Source organism: Diachasma alloeum, unplaced genomic scaffold (genome assembly GCF_001412515.2).
Source record: "Diachasma alloeum isolate Michigan unplaced genomic scaffold, Dall2.0 Dall_scaffold_00277, whole genome shotgun sequence".
Lineage (NCBI taxonomy): Eukaryota > Metazoa > Arthropoda > Insecta > Hymenoptera > Braconidae > Diachasma > Diachasma alloeum.
In genome coordinates, this window is record NW_021680416.1 from 708037 (window position 1) to 726225 (window position 18189).

Consider the following 18189-nt stretch of genomic DNA (forward strand, 5'->3'; position numbering starts at 1 on the left):
CCCCCCCCCCTCCTTGCCGAGTTATGAATTCACGGATTCACTCGAGAGCGGACCTTCTTTAACTCCGGAACGACCCAACTTTTCGTACAGAGTGAAGAAATATATATTTTTTTTCCTCCCCAAGAAGAAAAAAACGTCCAAGTTCGGGAGTGGAGATAGGAGAGGTCGAGCAACGGCACTCCCACGGGTCTTATCGATTCCTCTCGGCGATCAGTCTTCATTTTAACGTGTTATACGGAAGCATCGGCATTCCTTTATGATTGATGTCACACTCGCTCTTTTTATGCCTGATGGAGTAAAAAGGGAAAAAATACAATTTAATGGAAAAGTAATTTAGTCCGAGGGGATTACAGGCAAAACTGGTGTCTGAATTTCGGACATTTTTGTGGACACTTTTCAAACACATTCGAGACAGCTTTACATGAGCAAATCATTTATTGTAATATGAAATTTTAAATATGTTTAACCCATCCAGTAGACAACTCAGTTGAACAGAAGAATAAAATTGACTAAATAAATCATTCACGTTACAAATTATTTTTCTCATCAAATTAGAAGTGTTATGGCGCACTTTTCCGGTCTCAAAAACAATAATCCTATTCTAAAAAGAACATACGCCGTAAGCTGTAGCGTAACGCTCATTCCTCGAATTTCATTGGTCGAACATTCGGATTCGTCCGCACGTGTTCGACTTCGGTCGGCTTTCGGTTTTCGTGTCACGATTTGTCTTTAAACAAGCGCGCGATCGTTCTCGTTTATGAAAATGTTCATAGATAATGGAGGACTTGTGACTGCAGTGGTAACAGTCGAATTTTGATCGGCCAACATCACACGCTTCGGCTACCCGAGTGGAAATTCTGTTCAGATCTCGATCAGAAACTGATCAAGTCCGATCCGAAATCCTGATCAGGCATGATACACCTCCTCCACCTTATGTTTTTCCACTAAGTTTTCTCCGCCTACCATCATTAGGCATTAATTAAATTTAATTTTTTGAGAGAAAAAATTAGTAACTTCCTAGCCGGGAATCGAACCCGGGACCTCCCAATGTCGCGTCGGATGCTTTTACCATCTGAGCTACCAGGACACTTACGAATTTCACTCAATTTCAGTCAATTGACTCATACCCAAGTGGAAATTCTGTTCCGGTCTCGATCAGAAACTAATCAAGTCTAATCCGAAATTCTGATCAGGGATGTTACGCCTCCACCTTATGTTTTTCCACTAGGGTAGTGGTAGGTTTGTAACAGTGAGATGAATGTTTGTGTGTGTTATACGTGTCCATATGCTTCCAGCACTGAATTATCGTCACCGACTTTGCCGACCTCGATCAGCTGCTGTGTGGTGTTCTCGCGTTGCTCGACTCGTAATGGCAGTCAAATTTTTTTAGAAGAATCCGAAAATCAATCGAAGATATCGCGCCTATATGGCCTGCTCCCCTACTTGTTCTCGCCGGCGATAGATTCTCCATTGTCTAAAGTAAATGGCTTGTGGTTTTTTTTTCAATATCTTGAGTATCTAACCCATGCAACATCTCGATCAAAGTTCACAGGGTCACGTTTCTTCCCTAAGCGTAATGTTACAAGAAGTTATTTCTAGGCATTAATTTCTCATTAGGATGCCCCGATAGAAGTATTAAGACTATCACTAACGTGTGACTCAAATATGAATCTGGCATATGCGACAATATTAAAATTATAATCAATAATGTGGGTTTTGGGTAAACATCTTTAATACTTAAGAAGCTTCGTTAACAGCAACTAAATCGTTTCACCTTTCACTGATAATTTTTTTTCAACTCTTCGAGCGAGGAAAAGGTGACTGATGTCTTCATGAAGTAACCCAAAGCTCCGATAATACCCCGGGAAATTAGTCTCCTTAATGTGTAAAAACATTGTAGCCTAGTCAACGATCAGTCTTCATTGAAGTGAGTAAATCTCCCGGTCCCACGGGCTATTCATGTAGATAGCGTGCCTCAAATGCCTCACAATAGGAGTGAAAATGACCGGATTGTCGGCAGCCGAGCTCAGCCCAAGATTGATGCGACAGTGTGAATTAAAGAGACCACCACAAATTAATCCTTCCCTCCATAAGTGATCCAGCCTCATCAATCTCACTTGTGTTTAAAACTTTCATCCCCGTGTCGGGCGAGGCTCATTCAAGCTGTTTTTGCGCACTGAAAAATCTCGAGACTATCGTTGTATGGGAGGCATTGAATTACGCGTTACCTGGGGTCTTTAGGCGACTCTTATTCTCGGGGATTCTCTATCTTTGGCGAGAGACTCGCGAGTTCCTCTCCGAGGAAACTTTCGTGGAATACTTTGCAGATTCTTCCGAGGGATGAACGTGAGGTGGATACTGAGATTCCTGAAAGATTACGGAAGTTAGGGGTTTTTTCGGGGTCAGGGGGTTGTGCAGTGATTAATTCTGGAGAACGAGGGTCAAGGGGTGCGGGTCGGTTTTGATTTTTGAGCTATAAACATCTTGGCACATGCACACAGAGAACAAAGCTGGGGAAAAATTATCGAACAAATCAAGTAGTCGAGCGGAGATTAGTTCTGGGTCTTTTTGACTGCATATCGAGGAAAAATGCGAGACGAATCGTGAATTTTTCTTTGCTTGCTCCAACAGATTTACTAAATGTCAGGGTACACGGAGAAAATAAAATAGTAAAGATTACTATGTCGGAATCCACACATAGTAAACGTTATCAAAGTTTTGTATTATTTTTATTTTTATTTTTTTTTTATTAATGTATTAGAAATCCGTATAGGATTTATTAGCTTTTTGTATTATTATGGACATGGTAGTGGCTAGCATGAAACATCGCAATGGTTACTATGGGGTATAGTAAGCTTCTCAATGGTAATTGGTACTATGAACATGGCAGTAGTTACTATGTTACATAGCAAGCATTGCTATGTTACGTAGTAAGCATTATATACTAGAGCTTTTACACCTCTCACATAGTAAGTTTTTGCGACGTTTTGCTTATATAACATAATAAGCTCTACTATGTAATGCTTACTATGTAACATGGTAATTATTGCTATGTTCATAGTACTTATTACCATTGAGGAGCTTACTATGCCCCGTAGTAGCAAGCTCTACTAAGTTAACGCTTATTATGTAACATAATAAAGCTTACTATGTAACATAGCAAACCTTACTAACATTACTAGCATTACTATGGGGCATAGTAAGCATTACCGCGGGACATAGTAAAGATTACTATATTGGGACAGTTGAAATCCCTTTTACTATGTTACTATTGTAATCTCTCCTAAGACCATGGCAATGTTTACTATTTAATTCTCTCTGTGTAATTTGTCCGGAAATTGTAAAATTTATCTGAAATCCCACCAGAAGAATATTCTATTCTCATGTGAAGTCTCATTGACACTCGTCACATAACTATGACATGTAAATAATGATTCTTCTTTTATTCGTAAAACCTAAAAGATTTTAGCCCAATGAAATTCTAAAAATGCTGACGATATCTTAAATTTATAGTGTACTCAATACGAAATCGAGAATGCAAGATGCATCACCGTGAACATCTCCTTGATCTAGTGAAGTATTCTTTAAAACCCCTGCCAGAACTTCAGCTGGAAAAGATCCAATTGAGGAAAGTGAGCATTCCTCAGGGAAGTTTGAAGATGAATGACTTGACAGGGTGCAAAGATGCATTCTGCGATTTTCAGAAATGCTGGAATCACAGTGTGACCTATTTTCGAAGAATTATTTCCTACATGGTGAAGAGAATTTTAAAGGAAAATATAAAGTGCTGGTGAGAAAGTTTGGCTTCTCTTTTTTCGCTCAGTATTTCTGAATTTCAAATCTGTGTTGCGATGTTGATAAAATCGACCGAAGAAAAATCCCTAAAATATGTTAAATCTCAACTTAGTCGAAGATTTTTCGCATAAATCGTAGGAAGAAGTCATAAATCTGAGTCATTTTTTATCAAACCCGTTAATTTATGCGTTATTAGTCTTTTTTCTGTCTATCCGTACCAATTCTGTTGGTAATAAATTTCCCAATGGATTTATAGCAATGATTCTAAAATTGTTCCTCGGAAAAATGTTTCTCATATTTTCTTTTTTCTTATATAAATTTTTATTTTTTCTTATATCAAAAATTTATTTTAAAATTCTTATATAAAAAATTAATTTATTTTTTCTTATATAAAAAATTTCTTATATGACTTTTTAAGACATTTTGGGAACTCATTCTTGCTTGTAGGATTACCATGTGCAATCTGTAAGTGACGCCTCGTTCTCGCCCAAATCCGTCTTCACGCAAGCCGAGAATAAGCCCCCAGGGGCGAAAATAATCGATGAAATGACGATGTGTGACTGAAGAATTACTTGATCAGACAAACTAAATTGGAAACCGGAACACATGTAGCTTCAATTAGATACCGGTTTCACAATTTTCCATTCATGAGAAATAATCGAATTCGAGCCCTATTGAGCACACTACGCTTGGTAACAGAAAGGCCCCGTCCGTGAGGGGTTACTTCGATTTCAAATTATGTAATTTCAATCTTCGTTAATCCAAGGAATTGCCGGTTCATGAAACCACACTGATAGAATGATTCATTTATTCCAAACGAGATTCGTTAACTATTAACGAATGGTAGAGTTGAATATGACCAAATGAATATTCTTAATAGTTAACGAATGGTTGACTTGAATGGCGAAAGTGAAACAAGGCTCCTCAAATATACATTCGTTAACTATTAACGAATGAACATTTGATGAGACCGAATAGACCCTACCCTCCAACCAAAATCCATTCGTTAATAATAACTAATCCGTTCTATCAGTGTAGAACATTTGGGCAGTCCGTAAATGACGCCTCGTTCTCGCCCAAATCCGTCTTCACGCAAGCCGAAAATAAGCCCCCAGGGGCGAAAATAATCGATGAAATGACGATGTGTGACTGAAGAATTACTTGATCAGACAAACTAAATTGGAAACCGGAACACATGTAGCTTCAATTAGATACCGGTTTCACAATTTTCCATTCATGAGAAATAATCGAATTCGAGCCCTATTGAGCACACTACGCTTGGTAACAGAAAGGCCCCGTCCGTGAGGGGTTACTTCGATTTCAAATTATGTAATTTCAATCTTCGTTAATCCAAGGAATTGCCGGTTCATGAAACCACACTGATAGAATGATTCATTTATTCCAAACGAGATTCGTTAACTATTAACGAATGGTAGAGTTGAATATGACCAAATGAATATTCTTAATAGTTAACGAATGGTTGACTTGAATGGCGAAAGTGAAACAAGGCTCCTCAAATATACATTCGTTAACTATTAACGAATGAACATTTGATGAGACCGAATAGACCCTACCCTCCAACCAAAATCCATTCGTTAATAATAACTAATCCGTTCTATCAGTGTAGAACATTTGGGCAGTCCGTAAATGACGCCTCGTTCTCGCCCAAATCCGTCTTCACGCAAGCCGAAAATAAGCCCCCAGGGGCGAAAATAATCGATGAAATGACGATGTGTGACTGAAGAATTACTTGATCAGACAAACTAAATTGGAAACCGGAATACTGTAGCTTCAATTAGATACCGGTTTCACAATTTTCCATTCATCAGAAATAATCGAATTCGAGCCCTACACGGAGAGAAATGTACGAGAAAAATTACCGTGCCCGCACAGTAAAGTTGGTTCAGATGGTCTTTCCAGGCCAAATGTACCGCAAAGAGTAGGAAAAAGTACTGTTGCACGAGTCATTTTTCGGATAAATGTGGGGAAAAATTCTTGTGCAGCACAGTAAAATCGAAGCGACAGTGAATTTTTACGAGAAATACGAGAAAAATTATGACACTGACTGGCAAATTTTTCCGGTGCTCTACCAGAATCCTAGGACCCGATCGCGCATTCGTAAGATTTCGGTACTCTTCGTCCCCCCTCCGCAACCACGAACATCGACTCAACGTGACCAGATGATTTATTCCGTCGCCTCCTCTAGCCTCCTCTCTCACATATCTCCTTACTGAAACCCCAGGTTAATGTTTTTCATAATATCAATTCAGTGAAATATTAATTAGTGTTGTGATAAAACGGTTAAGAAATAAAATAAGTGCCCTTTATTTTCGCTTCATGAGGTGTATAACGCTGTAGATATACATTGGCCTGTCAAACGTTCCACATACGTTTGCCGCGCATTCCGCTTTTAATATGGGAGAGAGGATATGGAGGAGAGGTTAAAATAAAATTAATAGGATGATATGCTGAATGACAATGTTTACTCATTTTTAACTATTGAATGAAATTTATCATGTAATAGAAAACAGTCAGGGATCAAGCTTTTATTGTGCGTTACCGGAATTTTTACTATGCAGCACCGGAATTTTTCTGGTGCTAGACAATTGAACCCACTTTACCAGACGGCACGGTAATTTTTGCCTGAATTTCGCCTGAAAAATTCTGGAATTTTTTTCTCCGTGTATATTGAGCACACTACGCTTGGTAACAGAAAGGCCCCGTCCATGAGGGGTTACTTCGATTTCAAATTATGTAATTTCAATTTTCGTTAATCCAAGGAATTGCCGGTTCATGAAACCAGAACATTTGGGATTTTTGATCTAGTGAAGTGCGCGTATTTTTTAAAATCTCCGCCAGAAGTACTTCCGTTTGTAATTCATTTTAGATTTCAATCTTCAAAATTGGAGTTATATTCATGCTACTGGAATTTTTCTACGTAATTGTTGTGCGTGACCAACTAAAAATTTTCAGGATTAAAATCTCGATTCGCCGTAACAAATGTCATATACTACACCCGAAAATTAATTCCGGTTGAATAAATCCCTTGGTCTCAGCAATGAATCATGTAAAATTACGAAGCCTGAGGGTTTGTGCCCCCATGGTGATCGTGCAAGCCATGTACGCAGCCAATAAACGTGAACACTTTTTGTCCATGTTTTGTCGGTCGATATGGTCTAACAGGATGTGAAAGGGTCACACACAGAGGACAACAACTTTGCCCCATCCCCTACTTCCTACAACTTTCCTATCAGCTCGGTGGGTCCCTTTGGGAATCCCAAAAATATTGCCCCCATAACTACGTAGAATTCCATACATTATAACCTTTGGACGACGATAATTTTCTCGACCTCGCAGTTTATCGGTATTTTCTCCGTTTTCATTGATGAAAAATTGAGAGAGGGAAATGGAACTCCGGTAAAACATTGCATTTCACGGACTACTCTTTTACAATACCCAGTGTTGGAATATTACTCTAGTGAGTGATTGTTTTTCATGCTGAACGATGGTTTTTTTCTAGACTGAATGAAATTTTTGGTAATTGATTGAGCGAATGGGGTTCATAGGTGATTGGGAGAGCAGTGTTTCAATTTAAGTAATTTGTGGGGTCGAGAAAAATGGGCATTCATCGGTGAAGAGATTTTTTGTCAGTGATGGATTCGATTGACAATTGAACATAGATCGACATCAATCATTACTTTTAGTAATATTATGAGAAGTTGCACCTTATAGTCATTTAAATTTATTTATCATAATTGAAATTTGAAAATTAATATAATAATTGGTAATTTAATTTCTCAATTATTGGTTGACTAGCGAAAGGGCGCTTCGCGCCCGTCACTAGATTATGTTATATTATAGGGGAGGATGGGGCAAAACGGCCCCTCTTCAATCGTCAATATTTTCCGATTCAATAATCCGATTGGGATGAGTTAGAGCTCGTTTTGAAGAATGAAAAATTATCTTCAAAATGAAGTTGAAACTGGGAATTTTCGCAATGTCATTCACAAGTTATTGACAATTGAAGGGGGGCCGTTTTGCCCCATCCTCCCCTACTAATTTATTTTATTGTTTTCTTTCCAATTTTTCTTTGCGGTTAGATTAAATTAAATTTATTGGATTCCATTCCCATTGTAGTATACAAATTATGGGAACAGTTTTTCTCATTTTAAAATGAAGAGATATTTATGATAAATAATAAGGAGAGTATTGATAAGGAGAGTACACTTTTTCATCTCAATTTTCCATCGGATTAAAATAGTAAAATGAAATAAAACTTGGTGTTCCTGCACATAAAGATTTTTGACATTTGATTTATGAGTTTCGAACTTCACAGGGTTTTTTCAGTTTCCCATGTCACCCTTTCGATTTGCAAATTGATTGTCAAAAGATTATCTAGATAACTCTATTATCTAACTATCCCTGTATACTTCCTTCAGTAGAGTTCAATGAAGAGTGGTGTTTTGGTCTAATTAATTTGTTCGGTGGCAAATGGAAATCATCAGTGGAGGAATTTTTTTACGTCACTAATGGATTTGGTCAACAGTTGAAGAAGAAAAATTCAATCGGAAGTCAAATATCAGATAAGAAATTTATCTAAAATTAAACTTCAAATACAGTAGCTTTTGTCGCATATTTACAAATTTTTCGGTATCATGTTTCTTTTAACTTGAAATAGTAAAATAAAACTTTCCTTTGCCTTCCGCTAAAGATTTTCGAAATTCGAGAGAAAAAGGAAAATAATGAGTACTGAAATTTTTGGCGTCTGATGAATTCTGTTAAAAATTTAAGAAATAAATAAATTGGAGATAAAATTTCAGATAAATCTTTATGTCAAAATCGACTGCCGATGAAGTGGGTTTCATTCAATATTTGTGTTTTTTTCCGTCTTAATTTTCTATCAAATAAAGATTTTAAAAAACTTGTTTTTTATATTTAATCGCCCATATTCATTGACAATATTATTTATATTGATTCACTACTGAAATCATAAACTGAAAATTCATAAAATAAATGATTTTTTTTTCCGATGAAGATTTTTAACATTCCATTTATAAAATTCGAACTTCACAGAATTTTTTCAATTTCTCGTCTCACCCATTCAATGGTAAAATTGATAACAGTAGAAGCATAGAGTTTATCACTCCGTTATCCAAAGTATAATCTATCCCCAGTGTTTCATAAATCCTCGCATTGACTTCACCCACTTTGTATCCTTCGGCACGCGTGGCAATGATCCCGTATATCGTAACGGAAGAGCTGAATCTATGACCTGGAATTCATCCCGGGGGGAATCAAAATGAGAGAAAAAGATTCATGGGAAAGGGATGAAGGACGTTTTGACATCTCAATTTTCTCGCTAACTAGGGAGAAACGAGTGGAAGGCTATCAACTCCCTTTCAATAAGAAAATTAAATTCACACTCTCTGGCAGATGTGGATGTGGTACATCCTCCCACTTCAAGTTCGATTGAGAGTCTTTAAAATAAATTAGTGAAGATGATGGACGTTTTAAATTTCTTGAAGCATAGGGGAGAGTGGGGCAAAATGAAACCTGGGGCAAAATGAAATAGTCGAAAAATGAGTGTTTGACACAATTCAAGCAAAAAAAATTTTTTTGGTTAAATATTTTGGTTTTCTAACTGCCGTTTATTAACTTTTTTCTATTCTTGAGAGTACTAATGAGAATAGTAATTTTCCATTCAGTAGAATGAAGAATTGTTGAGAAATTTTGACAGGAGAAGATTTTGTCAATGGATTAATTGAAAACAAAATGAAACAGCAAAATCCAAAGTCCAGAGGAAGCCCCAGGGGCGACTCAGAGGGGGGAAAAGGAAAGTATGATGCTGAATTTCAGTCAAATGAAAAAAGAACAATGTAATCGGCCTATTCTAATTAAGTAAATTATAAGACGAATAGAAAATTATTATTCTCATCAGTACTCCCAATAATAAAAAAAGTTAATAAAGAAAAATTTAACAAGAAATTTTTTTTTTTCTGGAATTGCTTCGCACAGTCTTTTTCAACAGTTTCATTTTGCCCCACTCTCTCCTACTTTTCAAAATTTTTGGCAGAAATTTCGGGTACACTTTCTGAAAATTTGTATCGGATTTTAGTTCCACTAAAATATCAAGAAAATAAGGTAAACACATCAGCGTTCGAACTCGTCCGAGGGTATCATTGGCATTGGAGGGCTCAATAAATACAGAATCAACATTCACTTGGCGAAAAAATTGGATTTTGGTGAAAGTCGATTTTCTCCCGGGAAAAATCCAAGGTCTGACACTTTGGCCCCGGGTGAAAAAAAAAAATTTATTTCGACATTTCTCGCGCCTCTGAAGATTTCATTGACATTAGAGGGGCCAATAAATACGGAATCAACATTCACTTGGCGAAAAAAATCGATTTTGGCGAAAGTCGACTTTCCCCCGCGAAAAATCCAAGATCTGACACTTTGGCCCCGGGTGAAAAAAAAATTTATTTCGACATTTCTCGCGCCTCTGAAGATTTCATTAGCATTAGAGGGGCCGATAAATACGGAATCAACATTCACTTGGCGAAAAAAATCGATTTTGGCGAAAGTCGACTTTCCCCCGCGAAAAATCCAAGATCTGACACTTTGGCCCCGGGTGAAAAAAAAATTTATTTCGACATTTCTCGCGCCTCTGAAGATTTCATTGGCATTAGAGGGGCTAATAAATACGGAATCAACATTCACTTGACGAAAAAATTAGACTTTGGCATTCCTCGACTCGAGTTATTACCACATTTGAGCGTTGAGCTACAGCGTCTAATGCATCGTGTTACTGATACCCCTGAGTTAAAAATAATTTCACTCCCCGGTGGCTTGGCGCAGTGGGTAAGTTCGTTGCCTCACATGCAAAAGGTTCCGAGTTCAATTCCCAGCCGGGTAGAATGGTGCGATCTAACCATTTAAAGTCTTGATCATCACCGCAGTATACCCTAACCGGGTTGAAGCGATGTAAAATAACAATAAAAAAAAAAATAATTTCACTCAGTTTATTCTCAAGTTTGACTGATTTGTTCAAATAAAGGTGACATTTTAGGTATTTTGATGTGATTGGTTCTTTAATAATTTTTAGATCTTAACAATGAGTCAATGGTTTACATTCATGGACTATAGTTCAAGAGTTCAACGAATTGTGTTCAAATTCCAGGAATGATCAAGCAACGATCAATAATGAATTTATTTATTTATTTATTTATTTATTTTGTTCACTGAGACCCAACAGCCAAAGGCCAATGACAGGGTCACTACATATCATATAAAATTGTAAAATAAAAGTAAATATTCTGATAACAAGAAACCAAAAAAATGTGAGTTAATGGCACGAAGCAGGTAAATAGGAGAAACTTATGCACTAACAAAGATTCAAATTTAAATTATAAAGTAAACATTATGAAGCAGTTTCTCTTAGCCCAGATAAGTATTTGTAAGCTCTAGATGCAATGACTCCAACTGAGTCCGTATGAACATCCACATCACAATCAGAATTCACAAATGAGTTAACGGTATTAGTTAGGCGGTAGACTGGTGAGTGCAGGCTCAAGTTCGACACTGACAGAGGTAGATAAAGCAATGCACGAGACCTTGAATGGAGAGAGGAGGAAGGAATGAATAAATATTCAATGTTGAAACAAAAGAGTAACTATTAGGGAAGGGTGGAGCAAAATGGGATGTGTTGAGATCTATTCCAATTGTCAATATCTTCATTCATAAGTGAAAACATTAACAACTAGAGAAGATCACTAAACGCCCCATTTTGCCCGACTCTCCCCTATAAATGAACTTAATCAACTTCATAAAATGAGTTTCAGCATTTCCCACAATAATTCTTCCTCCTAATCTAATTTCAGTTACTACTTAGCAACAGTCCCAGGTGATCCAGGCCAGCAGCATCTGTACCGTCTCTCCACACTGGAGGAGAGGCCAGCCCCCGAGTGCCTGAGCTGCGGTGTTAAGAGTGAAGCCGACGATACGTACTGTCTCTACAACGAAGCACAACTCTCACCAGACAAGAGTCACTACGTTCTGACCTGCGCCGGTCCTGGTATACCCGATATCTCGATATACAACACTGTAAGTTTCACTCTCACGCCCTCGTTTTTCTCTGAATGTTACATCACCCTCCAGCGGAATCGAAAACGTCGTTCATGCCACTTTATTACCTCATCCCATTCCCTCACACTCGTCTCTGCGGTTCCACTCGAGAATGTACCGAGAGATGGAACTCTATTTCATGGGCTTTCGGGTTTTTTATTTCATTTTATCGCCATTTTGGAGGAATACTCATGTAGGGGAATTTTTTCGCGGACGGTGACGGGTGAGGGACGGGATTCGCGACAGGAAGATGGGAAGATCGGATTTTTTTTTATTGCTTAAAGTCAGAAAATTTACATAATTTATTTACACTGTCTGTACACTGATAGAATGAATCATTTATTCCAAACGAGATTCGTTAACTATCAACGAATGGTAGAGTTGATATGACTAAATAAATATTCGTTAATAGTTAACGAAGGGTTCTGAGCGTAAGTGTAAGACTGAAACCGAAGCGCCACTACGTGAGGAGATGAGAAGGCGCGTGCGTAGCACGCGCGGCCGATCTCGTGACACGAAAAAGTCGAGAGCCCATCGCTAATAACCTCGCTATTGATGTGACGTTAAACCCCAACAAACAACCACAGTTTCCATACCACCATTTTTTATGCGTTTACATTTCATTAGACCGTTTCATTAGACGAACTTGTGTAGGGGAGGGTGGGGCAAAATGGCCCCCCTTCAATTGTCAATAACTTGTGAATGACATTGTGAAAATTCCCAGTTTCAACTTCATTTTGAAGATAATTTTTCATTCTTCAAAACGAGCTCTAACTCATCCCAATCGGATTATTGAATCGGAAAATATTGATGATTGAAGGGGGACCGTTTTGCCCCATCCTCCCCTATTATGTTTAGGATATTAGGATTTGTATATTTCAGGAGAGGCTTTACAGAGTTCGTTATTGAGAGTTTACATTTCCTCAAATCTTCTAGGAGTGCTATACTTTTCCTGTTAAGCTTGGGACAGTGCCAAAAGACATGATCAATGTCGTGTGTTTTTAACCCACAAGAACAGATGGGAAGATGTTTCCATCAATTTTTCATTATGGGGAAATATCTGACAGGAAGATTGCTGTTGTACTCAAAAGCCTAGTGCAGCAGTTCGTCAATTGCGATAATATGATTGTGGGATTTTTAAACCGCTCTTGAGATGTACTGTATCTGAAAAATTCTGAATGGGAAAGGGTTGATGTGGGAATGGTTGATATAGAAAATTGAATTGAAGTTTATTTGAAGCTTATGGAGACATAAATCGACTGAAATTTATTCCTGTATTTATTTCACTATTTTTGAGGAATTTCCGTCCTGATAATTTCTTCAGTACCTTCTTGATTTACATAGATTATTTTTCCCAATCGGATTTCGACCAATCAGAGCGCAGTATTTCAGGCTACCCGACAGTTTTATTTCGGATATTTCCTCCTAGCTTTTGAATATTTCGCAGAAGTTCTTCATTTTTCTTACCTGTATATTTCACAGTAGCTCTTCATTTTTTCGGCTCATTTCAGATAGAATCTTATATTTAACAGTCTATGGAAATCGGGTTATTCTATTAACATAATTTGTTCAAATTTTCCCCAATTCACCTCCTGATGTTGTCCATTGCACTCTGCTTGGCCAAAATCCAATTGGGAATTTGTTTGATATCAATTGCAATCGCAACCATTAATTTTTCATTATGTAAAAGTATGTGAAAGAAAAATTACAATCGTGATCAAAAGGCTAATATACCGGCTTCTCAATCACAAAATCCGTTTGTGGGATTTTGAAGCTGTCTTTCAACTTTATATCAATAGTTTAATCATTCTGAACGGGGAAGCGAATAAGTCGATGGAACATGGTTAATGTAGACAAAGCGAGGTGAGCTCATTGTTCAACGGTTATGGAGATGCAGACAAAAGAGAATCTATACAAGTATCCATTCTCTTATCCTGAAAAAATTCCTTTCTGATTTTCTTTTTCTACAAGCTTTTAAATAGTTCTTTTTTGTATTGCTCTCACCTTCTCATTTTCCAGACCTATTTCCACTTTGATCAAACGTATTCTGGGAAAGGTTGATGTAGAAAATCAAGATGAAGTCCATTTGAAGCTTATGGAAACCTAAACCGAAATAATTCTACTCCCTTTTTAGTTTATCATTCTCATTTTGTTGATTTACACAGAATATTAAAGTGTAAAATCCCTAATATGACAGGGAGGGGAGACGTCTGCATCGATTTTACATTATGCGAAAGTCTGAAAGAAAAATTACAATCGTGATCAAAAGGCTAATATAGCGGCTTCTCATCACGAAATCCGTTTGCGGGATTTTGAAGCTGTCCTTCAACTTCATATCAATAGTTCAACAGTTTATTGTGAACGGGGAAGAAAATAATTTAGTGGAAAATGGTTAATGTAGGAAAAGTGAGGTGAGCTTATTTAAAGATTATGGAGATGCAGATAAACGAGTATTCATTCTATCATCCTGAATGAACCTCCTTTTGATTTCTTTTTCTCTTAGCACTTAAATATACTTTTTTGTATTGCTCACACGCTTTTATTTTCCAGACCTATTTCCTCTTTGATCAAACGTATTCTGGGAAAGGTTGATGTATGTAGAACATCAAGATGAAGTCCATTTGAAGCTTATGGAAACGTAAATCAAAATAATTCGACTCCTTTTTTAGTTCATCATTGGAAACGTAAACCGAATGATTTCATCATTCTCATGTTGTTGGTTTACACAGAATATTAAAGTGCAAAATCCCTAATATGACAGGGAGGGGAGACGTCTGCATCGATTTTACACTATGCGAAAGTCTGAAAGAAAAATTGCAGTCGTGATCAAAAGGCTAGTACAGCAGCTTCTCAATCACGAAATCCGTTTGTGGGATTTTGAAGCTGCCTTTCAACTTCATATCACTAGTTTAATCATTGTGAACGGGGAAAGAAATAAGTTGATGGAAAATGGCTAATGTAGAAAAAGTTGGGTGAGCTTATTGTTTAAAGCTTACACTCTAAAAAAAGATTACTTCTGATAAGTAGGAAAACTACTTGTATTCAGTACCGAGGCGTTTCTGGAGAAAAGCTAATTTTGTTACTTGGTCCAAGTCGAAAATCGACTGAATACAAGTTTTATGCTCCAAGTACAATTAGCACTGGTGACAAGTACCAACTGTACTCATCATCAGTACTGAAAGTACTTGTACTGAGTACCGAGCTGTACTTCTCAAAAGTAGAAAAAATACTTGAGACAAGTAGTAATAGTACTCAAATCCAGTACCAATGGATTTTCGCGGAATATTACAGTAAGATTCATCATACAATGGAGATCGTTGAAAAACGAAGAATTAATGCAAATAAAATTATTGTTTATTGTTCGTTTGCCCCTCAAATGCTTGAAAATTGAAATGTACTGGACTACAGTCCAGTGTAATAAATTCTCGAGCTACAGAGATTTTTTTTTCAAAATTTTTCAAAAGATGTGTAGAATAACAATTACCAATTAAGTTTTCCAAATTTAATTTCCAAATAGTCCTTTCTTTTAATAACAAAAAAGGTAATATTCATGCGAAATAGCCAGCAAAATGATTCTCAAAATAATTGTTATATTTTATATTGAACAAAAAAATTGAAGTATTAATCTTTTGAGCTATCTTGTGTGAAAATTGCAATTTCATTATGCGACAAAGAATGAAATTGCCTATTTAGAAGTCGAATTTTGAAAAAAAGTAGCTCGTAACCGTTATTCTAGACATCTTTTGAAAAATTTACAAAAGGAAACCCCTGTAGCTCAAAAATTGAGTACACTGTGCTATTTTTCTTCATTTTCAAGGTCTTGGGGGCAAATAAACAATAAATAATCGTTTTTTTTCCCACTTATTCTTCGTCTTTCAACATATATAAATAATCAATCATCAATGTGTGATAAATCTTACTGCAATATCTCGCGATTTTTAAACTCATCGTAACCTCCCCTCGATGAAATTTGGTCATTGTCATCTGAGAATGATAATGATAATGATAATGAGAACGATAATGAGAATGATAATTAATGATATGAAATTCCCCAACAAAATAACCAACCAAAAGTACTGGAATCAAGTCATAAAAGTACTCGCGAGAAGTAGAAAAATTACTTGCTCCAAGCATTAAAAGTACTTGTGAGAAGTAAGAAAAATGCTGACAGGAAGTAATAAAAGTACTTCCTCCTAGTACTTTTCCTACTTGCTTAGCAAATATTGTACTTCACCCAAGGACATGAAAAGTACTTGGGACAAGTAGTTTCCCAACTTTTCACAAGAAAACTTCTCCCAAGTAGAATTCAGTACTGGTGAGTAGTAACTTTTTTTTAGAGTGTATGGAGAGGCAGATAAAAGAGAATCTATACAAGTATTCATTCTATCATCCTGAAAACAATTATTTCTAATTTTTTTTTAGCTTTTAACGCATCGCTTCGCGTAAGTCTCGAATCATCTCGGTGTGAAAGGAGTGGGGGGTGCAAAAAGGCGAAAAGTGAGGTACCGTAAGACGAAGCAAAGGGTTAAATATAACTTTTTTACATTCCTCTCACGTTACTCATTTTCTAGACCTACTTCCTCATGGATCAAAAGTATTCTGGGAATGGTTGATATAGAAAATTGACATGAAATATATTTGAAGCTTATGGGGCAGCAAATCGAAGTAATTCTACTCCTTTTTTATTTCATTATATTTATGTTGCTGATTTAATTAGAATATTAACCTTTACACTGAACTCCCGGTCTGTGGGACCGCTATAAAAACTTTCAGTGTATAGCAATTTATAAATGTATAATTAGCACCAATTACTCATAATGAATGCCATATCTTTGGTAGTTCGATAATCGAGGATTGACCCGCGATATTTATATTTATCTCAATGGAATAAGTTTTTTTTTTGTTATTTTACATCACTTCGACTCGATTGAGTATATGGCGATGAGGATCACCATTCTACCCGACCGGGATTTGAACTCGGAATCTTGCGCACGTGAGGCAACGACCTTAACCACTGCGCCAGGCCGTCGGGCATAGAGTAAGTCATACAGAAAAATTGAATTCTATTGACTTTTTCTACTGAATATTTTCTATTGAACATTCTAATAGAATTGGCCAATAACTAATAGAACAGTTCAATAGAAATTCAATAGAATTTTCTAACGAATTCGATAGGTTTTTCTATTAATTTTTTTTCGTCCGTGTGAAATGAAAATTGGAATCGTGATCAAAAGGCTAATGTAGTAGCATCTCACTTCATGTCAGTAGTTTAATAATTCTGAACGTAAAAAGGAAATGAGCTCTTAAGAAACGGTTAATGTAGGAAAACTGAGGTGAAGTTCATTTGAAGCTCATGGAGATGCAGACAAAAGAGAATCCATCCCAGTATTCATTCTCTCATCCTCAAAGAATTTTTCATTGCTCAAGCCCAAAAAGGGCTCTTTTACCGACGGTAGTTAAGCATGAGAAGTAGGTCTTTTTACCGTTGAGCAGTATAAAAGTGAGAAATGCACTACTTAGGAGTGAAAAAGTGAGAAATGCACTCCTTAGGACTGAAAAACGTGTGGCGCCACCCAGCGTTAATGTACCAAAATATAAAACTACATATAAAAACTGATAAATTCAGCCAGTGAATCCCCTTCATTATCTTCAAAATTGTTAAATTTTAAATTTGAAAATACACCTGAAAATTAAAATGAAAAATAAATTATTAAAAAATCTTAATTTTGATAATAATAATATTAGAAATATCATTTCATAGAAAATTTTTTATTGAAACTCTGAAATAAACTACAACGTAAACGCAAGAATAATACTCATAGTTTAAATAATAAAATCTAACAAAACAATCAGTTATGCCCATCTATCTCAACTAAGATCTCGAGATTCACTTATTTTCCTTATTTTCTTTATCAAATACTTTAAAATTTGAGCAATTGTAAAAATTGAGATTGATATTTGGATGGGAACGTAGAAGTTGATTCAACTGTAGATTTGGAGCAGGATCTGGTGAGACATCATGAAGTGGAATTGGTGAGATGTCGTTGATCACAGGTTGGGGAATACGATTACAGAGAGATGATGGTGATTTGTTGGCTTCTCTTGGAGTTGTTGTTCCCCGGCTGTGGCGGGGAAATTTAAATGCATTTGATTTTTTTTTTCTTTTGCAATTTGCTTTTTCTTCAGTGGGGGGGGCTCCGCACCTTCGGCGGCCTCGTCTCCGACTCACGTGCCTCGTGCGCCTGTACTCCACCAGCGTTGAATTCAGCACTT

At 36.7% G+C, this 18189-nt stretch overlaps 1 protein-coding gene across 3 annotated transcripts in view; it reads left to right on the forward strand.

The window, feature by feature from the left end:
- The window catches only part of LOC107038124 (venom dipeptidyl peptidase 4), a 567343-nt gene that overhangs the window by 468485 nt on the left and 80669 nt on the right, over positions 1-18189 (forward strand). For all 3 annotated transcript variants that reach the window (XM_029126098.1, XM_015257032.2, XM_015257031.2), the window contains one exon: positions 11673-11895. In XM_029126098.1, coding sequence (XP_028981931.1) covers positions 11673-11895 — 223 coding nt within the window. The remainder of the gene's footprint in view (positions 1-11672; positions 11896-18189) is intronic.